At 35.7% G+C, this 17,963-nt stretch overlaps 1 protein-coding gene and 1 non-coding gene across 2 annotated transcripts; both read left to right on the plus strand.

The window, feature by feature from the left end:
- Window positions 1-330: 330 nt before the first annotated feature.
- On the plus strand, window positions 331-17,485 carry LOC100369584 (electrogenic aspartate/glutamate antiporter SLC25A12, mitochondrial-like). Its single transcript, XM_002740560.4, has 17 exons — window positions 331-388; window positions 508-576; window positions 718-774; window positions 4,598-4,740; window positions 5,230-5,345; window positions 5,719-5,858; window positions 9,857-10,003; window positions 10,557-10,695; window positions 10,926-11,019; window positions 11,684-11,838; window positions 12,686-12,838; window positions 13,530-13,663; window positions 14,141-14,278; window positions 14,680-14,818; window positions 15,796-15,954; window positions 16,539-16,629; window positions 17,148-17,485. The coding sequence occupies exons 2-17, from the start codon at window positions 538-540 to the stop codon at window positions 17,338-17,340; spliced, it is 2,037 nt and encodes a 678-aa protein (XP_002740606.1). The 5' UTR covers window positions 331-388; window positions 508-537; the 3' UTR covers window positions 17,341-17,485.
- On the plus strand, window positions 3,322-3,408 carry Mir4838 (microRNA mir-4838). The gene is given in 1 exon segment (NR_038803.1): window positions 3,322-3,408. It is a non-coding gene; the product is annotated as a microRNA mir-4838 (primary transcript).
- Window positions 17,486-17,963: the final 478 nt, after the last annotated feature.

A 17,963-nucleotide genomic window follows, 5' to 3' on the forward strand; every position in this document is an offset into this window, starting at 1 on the left:
TCGCTGTGAGTGACATCATCAAAGACCATCCCTATTTGGACGATACCAAATCTCCCAAATATCAGAGGGGTGTGATTCAGAGTTGCAAACACGTAACACGTCCAATGTATTGGGTGATTTTAACGTCCATGCCAGGGCTTTTGATACGTTTGTTTATTTTTTACAAGCTTGTTAACAATTTAGATTGCTTAATGTGGCCAAAATGTTTTCGAGCAAAATAGTGTTGTCAAACGCCATTTTGCATCACGCGGAAAATTTAGTTTTAACCAATCAACGGTAGACGATCACATGCTCATAGCCATATAAGGGAAATAATAAACATAAACAATAGGAATGCAAAGTGTGCGAAATGTACGACTTGACTGAGGAGAGGTTGATGTCGGACTAGGTTGGTTGGGATAGCTTGCATTCTTGGCATGTTTTGAGATATTTTGCAAGCCTTCTTCACAAAACTGAACAACTGTCCGGTTACCTAGATTTGATAGATGTTTGCTTGTTATATTTTAGGGTGTAACATTCGCTAGATCCACCGAAAATATGGGTAATTCGCAATCAGCCACGTGTGATGCACCGAAGGTAAGTGAAACTGGACGTCAAGGGCGCCGGGGATCATCTGGTAGTCAAAACTAATCGTCTACGTCGGTGTTATTTCCGTCATAATTTAGCGGTTTGCCAAGCCACGTATCTATCGATAATATTTATTGTATTTTTCTGCAGGGTCGGTGGCTGATGAAGCGAGCAGATCCAGTGCAGCTCCGTGACATATTTTTGAAGGTGAGATGTCTGGGGTATATTCTCGCTGCAACTTAGTTGCGAGGGGGCGGGCATTTATCGCGTCTGGCAGCTTACCGGAAGTTGTGAACAGCTGATCACGTTCCGTGTCAGCTGCCGGTGCGCGAAGTTTGCTCGTGATTTTCTGCCGGTTCATTCAAGGCAATCGCGATTGATTGTAGTATATTGTAGTTAGATATTAATGTTCATCTGACAGTGACACTGCCATAACATTATCCCAGAGCGTGATCACATATCTTTCTCGCTCTGGTGACTTGCGTTGTCAATGTCGACATGACATTTAATATAAATGATACAAGTTTTATTCTTTCAAACATCGCATTTTGCCACTGTATACATCATTATCCCTACTCAAAGTGGTTCCTCTCTTTCTCAAATATGTATTGGCAAAATGACAGCTTTGAGCATTGATCTCTCAAATCGAGGCAACCTGATTTGAGGTGATTGACTTGTGGAGGGGAAAGTTCATACTATTTTCTTTAAAAGTTATCACTTTATTTTCCACAGAGTTTTCTGTTGTAGTATTGTGTGGCAATTACTGTAAGCAAGTTTGACAAACTTATTTAAAATTGTCTGTTTTAATGTTCCTAATATTTCAACTATGAAACACTGTTTTAATTTAAACCCTTTTATTTTGCAGTGCAGTGTTTTGATCATTTTTAGGTATTTTTCTATAATTTCTTTGTTGATTTTGTACCATTAATTCCAATTAGTAATCTCCATTCACTACGAGATATTGCTTGAAAAACACAAACTGAACGTCTGCCACAAAAAATGTTCCTAAGTACAAAAGTGCACTGAAATAAATGCAGTGATTAAGAATTGATGTTAAAACTCGTAAAATTGTGAAAATATTTAGCAGAGTGGAATGGCCCATCAAATAAAATACGAATAAACGACTTTGCGATTCCACTGCACTGTTAACCCTAATTTGGCAGCCATTATAAATTGAAAAATTGGTTTTCAAATATAAATTTTCCATAATTCAACAACTAGTTTGAATATTCCAACTTATTTTTTCAACTTTCAAATTGCCAGCCACAGTGAATACTGTGGAATACTGGTACTTTATTTTCGCTGGAATTAATTTTTGCTGAAAAGGCATTTTTAGCGTTTTATATGGAATTTATATGAAGTTTAATGTGAAATATAAAGTATATTCGCTGGATTTTATTTTCATGGAATAATCCTTCAGTGAAAATAAATTCAAAGCAAAAATAAAGTATTCTACAGTAATTGAGCAAAATTTGTGTTAAATGTTAATTAGTTCATCCATAACAGATTTAAACTCATTCCTACATAAGTAAATCACTTTTCACTTTAATCTACAGATTTAAATACATTCTTATAGGCAGTCACATTGTTTACATTTTTGACAACCAGCATGCGAATGTGTGAAAACAAATGTCACTCACTGATTCAACATACATACATACATGCAGGCTCGTTATCTACTGTGATAACATTTCCCATAAGTTTATTAACATTTATCATTTAGTATGAATGACCGGTTCTTGCCAACATGTCACTGTGTGCATTCTGATAGTCAAAACAAAGATTCTGTGGTGCACTCGAGATGCATCATGGAGTGCAATTTGCATGCAGAAATCCAGTTGTCATATTTCATTCTATACTCCTGGACCCCCAGTTTAAGTAATTAGGACGGGCACTGTATGCCACCAACCCCTGAATTAATTCGTTCATCCATTTGTCCAGGGCTTGAACTTCAGCTTTAAAAGGGCACCCAGATTCTGGGATAAAGTTTATAAAATTGCCCTGGCACATTTGCCTTAGAATATCTGTGAAGGTAAAAAGAAAAGGAGTCACAGCCAAAATAATCCTCCTAAACTTCTTTTGTTTTTGTCAAGTTTAATCCCATAATTCCCTTTGTCTTATTGTCCTTTCACCCCTGAATCGCCGCTGACGCGCAATTTACTCTCAAGCGTTGCAGCGTACAGTACATACTCCAATGTTTTGTTTTACGGTGTTGCAGTAAATGTCAAAGGACATAAATCATGCACAGATCTTTTATACGTAGAGGAATCAAGTTTGTAAGAACGGGAAAGTTTGAATATTGAAAATCAGAGAATTTCTTGTTAAGTTCATGTCTGAATTGAAGGATATAGCAGTTTTAGCATCGTAGTCAAACTCGTGCACGTTATCGATCTTCGCCATATTTGTTTATAAGATTTTGACTAGAATTGTCACGAAAATCACGCAGTGCTGCCGAAGGCGTCCGTAATATACTAATGCATGGTAATCCTGGAAAGGAGGGAGGAAACTGTCCTCCTTGGTCCGTTGGGCAAATAAACTTCCTGTTCTATGTACAAACGGCGCCGACCATCCTAGTACCTTTGCTTTAAGCTTGGTTGTGACTCCTTCTCTTTTTACCTCCATGGAATAACATAAAAAATATGCATATTTCCCAAAGGACACCAAGGTTTAACAGGTAGGACTTCTTGGCAATTGCTTTTATGCCTCTGTGAAGTTCAAGCCCTGTTTGTATATTCGTCAACTTGGTGTAATAACTAATCTGTTGAGGTAACTGATACAAGTAGGATTGTCAGATAACATCCATAATCTGCTCCTGCTTCTATCAGTTCCCTCGGCTGATACTTATCTAGATTGCACACTGACTGCAGTCCTGTGGTGACGCCAACCTGCGCAGGGTATGGGTGGGTTCATGTGAAAACAAAAGGTGGGGAAGGGTCTATGTACTCAAGGTTTTGCATGCTCTGCTTCAGTTCAGGCTTGATAGGGAAGGTAAGCTAAATCTCTAGATGTTTGGCATGTCAATCTCAATTTTTTTTGGTAATTTTTGGATTTTTATTTTAATTGGTATTTACTCATTTCGTACCACTTTCGCTTCATATTACAAGAATTAAAAAAAATTTAAGAAATTGGCAAAAACGTACCTTGTGCCCTGTTGGTGCAAGAATAACCAAATAAAATGTTTTTGTGAATACGTCTAACAGGACAGTAAAAGTGTCTTTGTAAATGCTTGATTTGTGAATGACTTGCATCAAAAAATGTGTCTTTTTCATGCCATGGAAATTGGTTTCCAATGAAGGTCCCTTAACACACTAGTTCTTTGCATACACAAGTTGAATACTTTTCTCAAATACTGTGAAATACTTTATTTTCGCTGAAAAAGGCTTTTTGGGCATTTTGTATGGAATTTATTTTCACTGATTTCTGATGAGTTTATTGTGAAATATAGGAAAAAAAGTATATTCGCTGAATTTTATTTTCACGGAATCATCCCTTCAGCAAAAATAACGAAAATAAAGTAATCTACAGTAAACTGTCATGCAGGAATATAGAAAATAAAAACTATGAAAGATGAAGGCTTGTTTATCTGGTAATTTTGTTGTGAGATCTTCATTGCATGTCACCGTGGTTCCTTGCCCTTATCTTTATTTAGCTTTAGTTGTATATACGGTACATTAAAGCAACTTTCTCATAGTTGTAAATTTTACTGTCTTTGATTACTAAAAAAGTATCTTAGAAAAGTTATAAAATGCATCTTAATCATTTGATTGGTCTCAATTGGTACTTTGGTTTGTGTTTTAAGAATGCCAAGTACGACGTCTGGCGCAGTGGTCACAACAGACTTGCATCCCAATAGATGATCAATTATGATTGACAAGCCACTTTTACCTGTCACACGTCTCCATTTATATTGCAATACAGTGCGTTGTTTTACACTACCAAACAAATCTTGAAAAAATATTCTTTTTCGTAAGTCGGTTTGTTGTTTGTAATTATTTACAATAGATGTACATCATTTGTTCGTTAATTACAGTATGCCAGCATTTCAAAAGTCGGGGAGTATTACATGACGTCGAAAGATTTCATCAGGAACTATCTTGGGATGCACAAGGAAGGCGATTCTGATCCGTACATTATCGACTTATTGGGTGCAGCCGTGGACCAAACTAAAGATGGGTAAGTGAACATGCCCTCTACCTCTTCCACCCCTTGGTTTAAGCAATTGTCTTCTTACCGTCAAAGATAACATCGAATACACCACGGCAGGGTGAATTTTAGTTGAAGTACACATGGACTCTGTGTGTGACACAAACCACCAAACACATATAGCAGCAAATTGCCTAGCTACCCAACTTTCATCCACCCACTGACTGGGCCATTCTCAAAGACAGAGCTACGTCACGATCCCCCAAACGTTGCCAGGACCAATCTCAAACAAGAATAGACAATGAATTTTTGGATTAACACCTCTGTTGTCCCCCACGCTACTGAAAAAATCTTTTGGTCTTCTGCTGACTTCCTGTTACGTTTGCTTAATTACCAAACTAATTAGATGCTATGTATTCAAATTTATTTCTATGCTTTACAATATGTTAGCAGCTACTGTGAATATGTAAATAATTAAATGTGAAATAATTAATTTTAATCGTTTATTTTTGTCAATAGGTTGATCTCATTTGAAGAATTTAAGGATTTTGAAGCTCTCCTGTGTTCCCCAGATGCTATGTATAAATTAACTTTTCAGTTATTTGATACAAATGGATCAGGATTTGTATCTTTTAGTAAGTAATTTTTGAATGAAGATTGCCTTGTTTTTATTCTATTAAGTGTTTCTATGTTGCAAAACTTCACAGACATTGATGTTCAAGGAGTTTGTTTTGGGAGCCTTTTTTTGGTGATTTTCCGTTATTCCTATTTGCTACTGCCATTTTATAATAATTTTGACCTTGAAATGGGTGTTCTTTTAAGTTCAACCCCTGAAACTGCACATGTAGTGTGCGTGTTTTTTTTATCAACTGGCATATACTAAATGCAAATTTTTGTTTTATGCGTGTTTTATTGGAGGTGTGCTTCTCATAGTAAGTATGCTAAGTATGGTATTTTGATTCCTGGAATTATTGATTACCATGTTTGTTTGTTTGTTCTTTCTTTCAGGTGAATTCAAAACAGTTTTTAGTCTAACAGAAGTACATCACCAAGTACCGTTCAATTTTGATTCAAGATACGTTTTATTACATTTTGGCGAAGACCGAAAAAAACATCTGTCATACCAAGAATTTACACAATTTTTACACGTAAGTGTTCAAAGTAATCTTGTTTTTATGTAATTTTCTCGTCTAAATATTGATACGTTTATGAAAGTGTTGTAAACTTCTTGATTTAACATTGAAAACTGATTGTATAATTTTCCACAATTGACAAAATCTAAGTTTTAGTTCAAAGCGAAGGAGTCGTCACCTACGCATGCGTCAGGTGGCCATAGCGCGTCATTGTTTACAAACAAACGTCTACCCATGAGCCTTTGCGTTCTTAGCGTGTGTTGTAATCATGGCTTAGAACTCGATTCCTGCGTGTGCGCAGGTGGCGGCCCTCTCGCTTTAATTGTGTGTTGAAAAAAAACACAAAAAAAGAGCAATCCATTTTCTGTCAAAATCATTCAAAATGATTTGCATATTCGTCGATATTTGAACCATGAAATGGATACAATGATCGTAAACTACATTGTTAGTTCCCAACATTTATACGCACATTGCATGACAGTGTTCTCCACAAGGGGTTTTAGGCGGGCGGCCTGCCCATCAAGTTTTACGGCCGCCCAGTAACTCTCAACACCTGCCCACCAACGTACATCCAGCTGAAATTATTTGTAAAAAGCTTGCATTGTTCTTCCCAAGCCTAAACAAAAGAGTAGTTGCCCAACCCTTTATTTTTCTATTGTTTCAAGAGTCCAAACATAAACAATGTCCATTGGAAGTCTGCAAGCAGTTATCAAGTATATTCATGGCAATGTGTCAATCGCCTGAATTCATTGTCGCCCGACATTGTTGCCACTTAATGCTCACGACACGCAACTACAGTGGTTTCAATTTACAGCTGTATTTTTAATAATCGTCTTCCGATCACGAAAGAAAGAAGTAAATACGAACGAAATGGATATGCACAGAAAATAAACAAATATATTAGCAGATTGCATGTAAACTCGAACAAAAATTTAAATTCTAGCCGTTTTTACAACGTACGCTCGATTTTCATTGTGAAAACAGCATGGAGAAGGCAAACTGATGACCTTTTGGCCTACCCCATTCAACGACAGTCTGCTACCCATCGCTGTTGGCGCTGTAACGATTTAGTATCTAAGTTGCATAGGGGAACAGTGCATTCTGGGTGTTCGTGTACTGAATTCGGAAAGCGGTAATAAACATCAAACATGGCTGCTGGATTAGTTTACCGCGAGTATTTGTAATTGACTAATATTTTAGTTATCTTTTCCACGTACTTTTTTCAATTTATCTATTTTTTATGTCTAATCTTTCGAGAACATATCAGATTCTTTTATTTTGCCGATTGCTAGCATTTTTTTCTTGAATTCCAAAACAATGTGTGAAAACGCAACGTATCATGGCCGTACATGCGTAAATGCATCTTACCGTCCATCGGCACGGGTGAGTACTGATGCCACAAATAAAAATGTTATGGATTTTGTTTTGACAAATTGTCCGTTTTGGCTTCGTGGGCAAATCATCTCGTATATTTTCTACATTATAACTCAATTATGTTTTGTACTTGCTCTTGGTTACTCGAATTGCATTTCATGAACGCAGAATAATTTGCGAACGCATAAATCACCGATTTCAAACTTTTTGCATTTCGTAAATATTGATAGTGAGTAATCTGTTTGTATTTCAAAAAATTGTAACATGTTCCCATTAAAGTAAATTAAAAAGAGAATAGTAAATAACTTAGTGTGTATTGCAGTTCATGTCATAAATGCGAGAATGCTGTATGTAAATGATATGCAAATTGATATGCAAATTTATGCTAATTAGGTCGCCCACCAGCTAATTTGGATTGTGGAGAACACTGCATGACTACTGGCTTCCTAATTGTTACCTTGCATAATGGTCATTTGCCGTAAGCTTATTCTCATACATTACTTTGATTTTTTGTTAAAAATGACCCGATCAATTATACTGCAGTTTTAAATGTCACATACTAAAACAATGTTATTCTACAATTAATGCTGTCTTGAGCTGTAATTATGCTATGTCAAATAAGTGACTTGTCCTGCTTAGCAGTAGAATAGCAGTTTATAATATCTGAAGTTAACATGCAATCAAAATATAAAAGTAAAAAAAAATTAGATTCTGATGTCGATACTCTTTTCAGATTTATTCCATGAACAGATTATAGAAATTGGATAGTCAGATGGGTGCTTCATTCAAAAAAACAAAATGAAGTAGTGCATTAGTCTGTTGTCTTTCAGGAAAAAGTGTCTTATATGATGTATACCTGCTGCATTACTTCACCCACCTGGATTAGTTAATGGCCATCCCTGGAAGTTTTCACCCACTACATTTCTTCACACCCCTACCATAGATAATAGACTACTCCAGAAATTCACTGCTTTACACCCCTAGAATAGATAATGGACCATCCCTGAAGTGTTCACCCACTGCACTGCATTACACCCTCAAAATACATAATTGACCACCCCTGAAGTGTACACTGTCTACACTTATTTTCACCCCCACAATAGATATTGAAACAACCCTTAAAAACGTTCACCCTCCATAGTGCTTTCCACCCCCACAATTCAAAATGGTCCTGACTGTAGTCCAGTAATAAATAACCTTCAAAACACTGCAGGTCACATTCTTGTAACATGCAACCTTTGTAGCTCCTATGATACATCTCTCATTATGAAATGAGTTGACATTTCGACACCATTTCCCTCATAAACATCACTGTGCACTGTGTGGTGGTGTACCAAGGGAGTTGACCTCTTGACGTCTACCAGTGTGTTTTGTTATACAGTCTACAGCAACCGCAGGACACGATTGTCCCCTGGTTACCCAGTCTACAAATGATAAAACTATGTCTACTTATTTTATAATCCTATTATAAAATGTGGAACTACTGTCTTATGCAATGCAGAGAAATGTGATTGTGCACAGTGTTGACTGACTTTTGACAGAGAAATTTCCTGGAATTTTTAATTGGTTGCCCTCTGCGAGTGCCATTTCTCCTTATTTAAAACTTCAAAGCCAAAATTTGAGTTTCTCAAACTGTGATCCACATTGCTACAATGCATTGATCTATTGTGCTATTTGAAATAATTACATTAATGCAAATGATCTGCCGAATGCCATGATTTTTCCCGCTCAAATTTTGTACATCTTTTAGGATTTTTTGCTAGTTTCTTTGTTCATTCTGGACCAAATGGACATTATTTCTCATTGCCAATAGGATTTATTAAAATATATGGTAAACTATTAAATACATTATGTTACAATGACTTTGGTGTTTATAGAAAACGTAGTAGTTTTGAACTTAAACGATGGTGGTCTACGTGCTGCGTCGTATTTGATATGGGACTCGTAGTGACATACACAACACATGTAAAATACTCTCTTTGTTTACATGAAATTTGAACATGTGCTGTACGACGACCACTGCCCTTTAATAATTCAAAACAAATATTACACATGTCATATAGTTATACAGTTTCATATAATTTTTTGACATTTGTATCTTGAGCGTAGTTCAAGTAAAAACGTAAAGCAGCGGCTCTGCAATCCCCTGGATTACACAATACGTGATGGGAAATTTGAATGGCCTGTTCATCGTCTATGTATACAGACGTAACCAGCGGTGTTAATCATGGAGTATACTTTGTATACTGAAATCAGGTCAACGTTTTTCCTTTTATACCTCTAGACCAATAATTCAACTTAATCAAGCAGCACTAATAGACATGTACTTATGTCTCCAAAAATCTATAAAATTGTCATTAAAATTCAGCTATAGCTGTGTGTATGCCTGTTCCACTGATATCTCAAGAACCAATTATCAGATTTTAATGAACTTGCTACATAGATGCATGATGATCAACCCCAATTAGTTTGTGGTTGAAATCTGCATATTAATAACCTAATTTACATATTATGGGATATTGCTCAGACCTGACAAGTTTTTGGTTACAATCCTTTGCATATCAATGATCTAATGGTTCATATTAATGATTAATAATCAAACTGCTTGAAGTATAATAATACTGTTTTTTTTCCTTCAGAATTTGCAAGAGGAGCATGCGAGGCAAGCGTTTATAAGTTATGACGAGCAGAAGAGAGGAGTTATTAACTCTTTCCAATTTAAGACAATAATGTCAACGATTAAAAAGAATTTACTTACACCATTTGTTGAAGAAAATCTTATTTCAGTGAGTATCTCTGTTAACATTTCCACTTGCTAAATTGTTTCTGTCGAAATTGAGTTTTCATACGTTTTTGGGTATTCTGCCATCATACCAATTTTCAAGTGTTGCCTGAAAATTCGCATAGAAGTTTGAGAATTGAATCAAAACTACTTCCACTACTGTAGTACTAGACTGACCCATGCTCGACTACCCTCGCAATTTATATTTTGAGGGTTCAAGTCAACTTTCATCCCTCCTAAACGCTCACAAATTTGACATAAAGTCCTAAAATCTGGTCATTAGATTTTGGTGCGTATGCCCTATAAGGTAATTGGTTGTTTATTTGATTTTGTCTAAAGCTGTCGCTCACAAAATCTTAATAAAAATGTTTCACAAAAACAGTCGTAAAATTGGCGATTGGTAAAACAGTTGAAATATTGCTTTGATATATTTGCTGTATCCACTTGGAGCGATGCTACATTTGACCCTTGACCCTGAATGTCTTTGGGTCAACATGTGCAAAACAATTGTGAGTTATAAATTTGTTTGTATAATAATGTATATTATTTGTGTGCAGGTTGCTGGTGGGGAAACCACGCATTTGGTTAGTTTCCCGTACTTCAATGCTTTCAACTCGCTACTCAATAATATGGAACTAATTGAGAAAGTTTACCTTACAATAACAAGAGGATACGACAAAGCAGAAGTCAATAAAGGTGAGATAATTAAAGGCACATGTCTTGATATGAGGTACGATAACAATAGGGTATAGCAAAGCAGAGGTCAATAAAGGTGAGATAATTAAAGGCACATGTCTTGGCATGAGTTGGTAAGACAAAGCAGAGGTCAATAAAGGTAACTTATTTAAAGGTCTATCTTATGACCTTGTATCATATTTTTGTCGAGCCTGCAGTTTGTAACTTAAATTCTTTGATTTACTTTGCAGAGGAATTTTTACTGGGAGCACAACAGTTTTCTCAGATTACGCCATTGGAAGTGGACATTTTGTTTCATCTCTGCGTGTTGGACCATGCAACTGGGTGCGTAATGATTTCTCTTCAATAACATTATAATTTGGTGACAGTTAAGCAAGTTTACGAACTCATTTTTCTAATATTATTGATCAACTAATATTATTGATCAATTATTGATCATGCGTCAGTCTGTGCCCTCATCTCAGAGATGCCTGGGTTAATTTCATTTAAACTTGACACGTACATAAGTGCATGCATTTGTTTCATGATCGAATTCAAGTTCGCCGAATTGTGGTTATTTTAGTGCTAATAATTCTTCCAAATTGAGCAATTCTGCTATTACGGAATTGGATGTCGGTCGTGCATGGTCATATTTCTTTCAAACTTGTATGCCCATTAAACAAAGGGTTGTTGATGCCCCCCCCCCCCAAATTTGTTTCAAAATGGCTGACTGGTAGCCATTTTGTTTTGGCTTTACACATACATCATTTATATGTGCAAATGCACATGCATGTGTTTCAGAATCTGATTCAAGATGGCTGATTGTCATTTTCGTGCTAGAAATGCTATATGAATGTGATGGGCAGAACAAAGATGGAATCGCACAAATAAACTGGTTCCACATGAGTAAATAATAATTTTGGCACTAATACTTGATATATAAATCTCTAATCTGTAGCGTAATGTAGTTCGGCGTACTATAATAGTTAGCTGTGTTGATTTATTACAGACACATTACAGGTACCGAGATTGATAAAATCAAACCTCCGGATGAAAGCGTGAAGCGTTTGCAACAACAACAACCTAAAGGGGAAACTCATCGTAGTCCTTTCTTGGCCATGGCTGAATCTGGATATAGGTTTTTCCTTGGTGGAATTGCTGGAGGTATGTAATGACAAACAAACAGACAAACAAACGCTTCTGTGACTTCTTTTCTGGGTCAATACAAGGACCATTAGTGGTTAGGTACAATGTAATCTTAATGACAAATTGATTTACAATAAATTTATCTTTGAGAACAATGTTTCTTTTACAAAATTCTTGACCTTTTGTATATTAATTATCCCTGCTGGCAATTGGGTAATTTGACTGTTTGGCTCGTGTCCATCAAGTGTCTAGCGTTAAATTTTTGAAAAGTTCTATTTGAATTGTGTGAATATTCATTTTGTAGATCCCTAGGGAGTTACTTCATTTCAATTTGTACATTTCATAATAAAATCTTCTGTATAAAAACCACCAGCCTGATTCGTTGATATTGTATATGCAAGGACCTAACAATTTTGGATTTGTTGGTTTTTTGATTATATGAATCAATTTTGTGAATATTTATTGCCATTTTATGTTAAAAATGATATTTTCAAATCACTTTTGAAAATTACGAGCCTGATTGTCGCAGGGTAATTTATGACTGCATGAACTGATGGGACACTGTTTTTTAATTATTTGTTTGCATCATGCAGTTAAAACAAATGTAATGTGAACTTGAATTTGGCAAGACAATTTTCTGAGAGTCTGTGAAAATCATGAGATTTTTTAGCAGTGAAAATATCTTTTATATGCGTAGTTTTGTCTAGGAATTCCATACATCATGAAATTGCAAAAATACAAAAAATTAAGCTGTTTACAGTAATGACACTTAACCCATATAAAACATGCGCATTCTATAAAACGACCGCTGGCTTTTAAATAAAATGAAATGAATTAAAATAGGTGGGTTTTATCTTTTTGACAGCTACGGGAGCCACGGCAGTTTATCCTATTGACTTGGTGAAGACAAGACTACAGAACCAAAGAACTAGTATAGTTGGGGAATTGATGTATAAAAATAGTTATGATTGTGCAATAAAAGTTATAAGACATGAAGGATTTCTCGGTCTTTACAGCGGTAAGTTTATAGAATGAATCAAACATAATGTTTTACTGTAAATGCATTAATTATTTGGTGGTTTTTAATATCGCTGTTCTCCCTAAAAAGTTAAATTCACTTAAATAAATCCATGTGAACGTGCCATTTGGAACATGCAAAATAAAAATATAACTCATTGATTCCCTGTCAAGTTTGTGAACTTGAAACGCAGTGAATTTGCACCAATTAAAAGCCAGTGAAAATAAATGGTTTTACAGTATTTCAATTATTTTTATCATGGATTGGACTGTTTACCCAAAATTATGCCAACATGACAATGTGTGTGCTTGGTCTTCATTTTTAAGTCCCTTTGGCATGGTACAGTGGTCAGCGAGTTAGTATCACATCTGTGAGGTTGTGGATTTGATTCTCCAGCCAATCACTGAAAAGGTGGCATAAGATGGTGATGGCTCTTTATCTTCCAGACCTGTAATCAGTCCAATGCAAAAGACGACGCCTTGCTTTTTCATGTTTGTCGGCGTATTCTGGAAATTGTTACCAGAAGCTTGCATAGAAGTCCAGATAATGCTTGTCTGCTTTATTATTATTACCCTGGACAAGTTTGAATGACAGTGATGAAAATATTAAAAAATATTGGCATTCTCTTGTGCGTTATTTGTTGGTTTGTTTTCTAGTGTAATTTGTATTCCAATGTCATTTTATCCTCTAGGTCTCATACCACAGTTAGTCGGCGTTGCTCCTGAGAAAGCTATAAAACTTACAATGAATGATTTTGTACGTGATCACCTGTCTACTCCAGATGGTACCATTCCACTCTGGGCAGAGTGCTTAGCTGGTGGATGTGTGAGTACTTTATTTGATTATCTAACTACATAATTGAAAAATTCATATTGGTATCTATATGTGTACATAAAAGCATTTGCAATAATTTTGCCAAAAAAAATTCTAAAAATTGTAATTTTTGCGTTAAATAGTGGTTGTGTTACTAATCAACGTTCCAATCAAGCTAATTCAAGATATCACTAATTTAAAGTGATATTATTGGCACTTTAGCTAAATCAAGATTCAGGCAGTTCACGCATTTAGTGAAATTCGCTAAAATGCCATGTAGCCTTTTTAACATGTTTTATAGTATTCTGGTTGGCTGCAATTCATTCTACTATAGACGTTAGACGCAAATCATGTTAGGAGTAAAAGAACCTTTGCCTCGTAAAAAGTGTTTTCTTCTCTCATTGCATCCACTCTCGCTCTCGGCAAGATTTTGGCGTCCATTTGTGTACCGGGTACATTCTGTGTAATAATATGATTCTTCTTATCCAGGCTGGTGGGTCTCAAGTGATGTTTACAAACCCGCTAGAGATTGTGAAAATTCGACTGCAAGTTGCTGGTGAATTGAGTGGTCCACGTATTGGTGCCGTTAGTGTCATTAAAAGCCTGGGTTTCTTTGGTCTTTACAAGGTGAGTAATAAAGGGGTTGTTGTCAATCCCTGGGATTCTATAATTACAATCAATGTCCACATTGTAAAAACTTCTGATTCCAACCTGTTCATTAGATATTCATTTGAGAGTCTACTTTTGATGTCCTTCGTAAAATAATCCTGCATAAATTTGTCTTCACTTTTTCAAACAATGTTGATCAAAATTGGTAGGAAATGGAAAATAATGTCAATTTGGTTCAAAATTAAGGAATAAATTACCAACAAATTTTGATTTTTTTTTGAAAAATGATTGAAGATGTATGCATGACTCTGACTATTATTTCCCATCATGCTTTTACAGAAAACTGAAACAAAGAGCTCAATTTCACCTCAAATCACACGGGAGCGCTTGAAAGAATCTCCTATTGTGTTTCATTTCAGGGTGCAAGGGCTTGTTTTCTACGAGATATCCCGTTTTCCGCAATTTACTTTCCTTGCTATGCACACATGAAGCTATACACAGCAAATTCAGAAGGTGTCAATGGTCCATTGTCGTTGTTGCTATCGGCTACAGTGGCAGGTAAGTTAATCAGAAACACTGTATTTGCTTTATTAGAAGTCCATCTAAATTTGTTGTATGCTGAATCATTAACCTACTCGTACTACGTCATTTTAAATTTTCCCATAGAAAATAAATCTAAATGTAAGCACGTGCTCAAGTGAGATACTGTGGAATACTTTATTTTCGCTGGAATTAATTTTCGTTGATAAGGCTTTTTGGGTGTTTTGTATGGAATTTATTTTCACTGATTTTTTGATGAGTTTAATGCGAAATACAGGAAAATATTCGCTGGATTTTAATTTCACGGAATCATTCCTTCAGCGAAAATAGATTCCAAGTGACAATAAAGTATTCTACAGTATAGGGGTTCTGGTATGACCTCCACTCTCACTTAAATATTGCAACATTTACTGACTTTTAGTGAGATTTATAGATGAATAATTACATTGAGTTATTTTTGTACAAATTTTTGTACCAGTGAACAATTTACCTAGGTTCTTGACTGCTAAACAGGGATTTTTTTTAAACGAGGGAACAGGGGCGCAGCGCCCTCATGCCATGGCCATGCGCCCCCTTACCCTGTGGAGCAGATTCTCTGGCAACCATAAAATTCTAATTGACCAGGAATCACATGTGGCCAGTGTCTTCAACTGTGACCTGTCTGATGGTAATTTTGGCCCCAACGAAGCCATAGAATGTTTCATTTCAACTTAGAATTATCAAAAACAACACAACCCTGGTCGGGAGAACCCCATCTCCCCCACTTGGTGGCACCGCTGAATTGCAGTGCTCCCTCTTGCAGTTTTTTTCTAGAAAAACCCCTCTATTATACTTATTGGTCCTGACAACTTTTATCCATTTACTACAACAATAAGTGGAAAGGCATGGATGCAGTTGTCATTTAGTGTTGACATTTCATGCGAGGCATAAGCAAGAATTTTCACTTCTTCATGTGTGTACTACATAAATGAACCGTTTTATTGTGTTAATTTCAGGTGCTCCGGCTGCAGCGTTGACCACCCCAGCTGACGTGATAAAGACAAGGTTGCAAGTTGTTGCAAGGGCTGGTCAGACACAGTACTCTGGTGTGATAGACTGTGCCAGGAAAGTCATGCAAGAGGAAGGCTTTATGGCATTCTGGAAAGGCGCACCTGGTAAGTCGAATCAGTGGCAGGTTAATCGTTCATGTTAATATTTTTGGTTGTAACATTTTGCAAATTTTTATGTATTTTTTCTATAATTTTTGGTCTAAATTGACATAAATCCCGTTAGCTACAGATCTTGATCAAAATTTGTGAAAAATTATCGAAATATTCATATGCATAATTTTTCCCGCAAAAATGTTGATGCTAAATTTTGCATATAATTATTATCTTGCTGTTAATGAGAATAATGGCAAGGTATTATTGTTTTAATACCATTTCCATAATTATGGTTATCATTGCAATATTTAGTAACTTTTGCTCAATATTTTTCAAACTTGCATATATTAGCAAAAAGTGTATATTCACACTTCACTTCAATTCTAGCTCATACATTATTGGTGAAAATGTGCACAACTGTTGTTAACATGTTTGATAACCTACTGTGAACAAATATTTTACAATATTTTCAGGTTTTTCTGATGCAGGAAGTTAAAACGCCTAAATCAACGAGTTTTCAGAATTGTGTATTGCTCCCTACATCAATACAGCGTTACTTGTATGTCAAAACTAACCTGTTGTTTCTTTATCAACAGCTCGTGTGTTTAGGTCTTCTCCACAGTTTGGTGTTACTCTAATGACATATGAATTGTTACAAAGACAATTTGTAATTGATTTTGGTGGAAAGTAAGTAATTTCTAAAATTTGATAACTGAATGTTATTAAAAGGTGGTGGTGCACTCTCTCAGTGGCCAACTTGAACGCTAGTTTTGATCTATATGCTATGTTGGACTAAATACTTACCTTGATTTTTTTAGATTCCTTTGATTCTTTCCAATCATTTCAAAAATTACCTAATTAAGCCTTGGAAACTCCTCTTTTTGTATTCATTGATCTGCTCAACATTGAAGGTCTCCTTCATGGTTTATATCAAACCTATATTTTGTGCATATGTTGGCGCGATGACCGCCGCCACCTTTATAATTTCCATAATTTTTTAATAAACGAATTTCAAAAATGATATAATGTTTGTTGGCTCCCAATTTTATGAATATTTAAAAATGTTGAGTAGGTATTTTATTTTAAGCTAAAATAAATTAAGGTTTTATAGCCATCATGCTGGTGTTATATCAGGATTTGAAATCGTCCAACGCTGGCAATGAATCTAACCGTAACATATTTCTTTTCTTCATTTTTTTTTTTAGACGTCCTGGTGGATCAGAAAGCAAAGTAGCGCCACACCTGAGTGACTTACCTCCAGTTAATCCTGACCATATTGGTGGTATGCGATTGGCTGTCGCTACGTTTGCCGGTGTAGAATCAAAATTCGGGTTATGGCTTCCAAAATTCAAACCAACATCGGTGGCACCAGTAGCAGCTGCTGCAGCAGCACAATAATACCGAACAATTCGACTCGCACGTGTGATGACCTTGTCGTATGACACTATATGGGAAATTGCGTTTGTGTCGTATATGACCAACCTGCTTGGCAGTCAACTGCTCTTGTTTAATGCCGGATTTTTGTGTTGATGTTTTGTCAGAAGGGGAAAAAAAAGGTTACAATTGTGTCTTCACCATGACAAACATCTCCATTAATCTGCAAGATTTTACAAAAATGTCAGTCTCAGTGTGATTTCATTTATTACCATAAAATTCTTCAAAGCAAGCACTTCTTTTATGATTTCATTTCTTCCCATAAAATTCTTCAAAGCAAGCACTTCTTTCACACCATTTTATTCTATCATTCCTAAATTGTGATCACATAATTACAATTTGTAGTTAATAATCACTATAGAATTACCGGTACTCTACTGTAAAAGCATTTATTTTTACTGGCATGTAATTTCACTATTTTCAAGTTTTGAGCAGTTTCACTCGGTTTTATTTTCACAAACTTGGCAGATAAACACTGAGCTCTATTGTGACTCTACATGTTCACATAGATTTAATTTAGGGGATTTTACTTATCAGTGAAATTAAAAACCGGTGCGCGATTAATGCGTTTACAATAATATAAAGGT

This window comes from Saccoglossus kowalevskii, chromosome 21, assembly GCF_978046115.1.
Source record: "Saccoglossus kowalevskii chromosome 21, keSacKowa6.1, whole genome shotgun sequence".
Classification (NCBI taxonomy): Eukaryota; Metazoa; Hemichordata; class Enteropneusta; family Harrimaniidae; genus Saccoglossus; species Saccoglossus kowalevskii.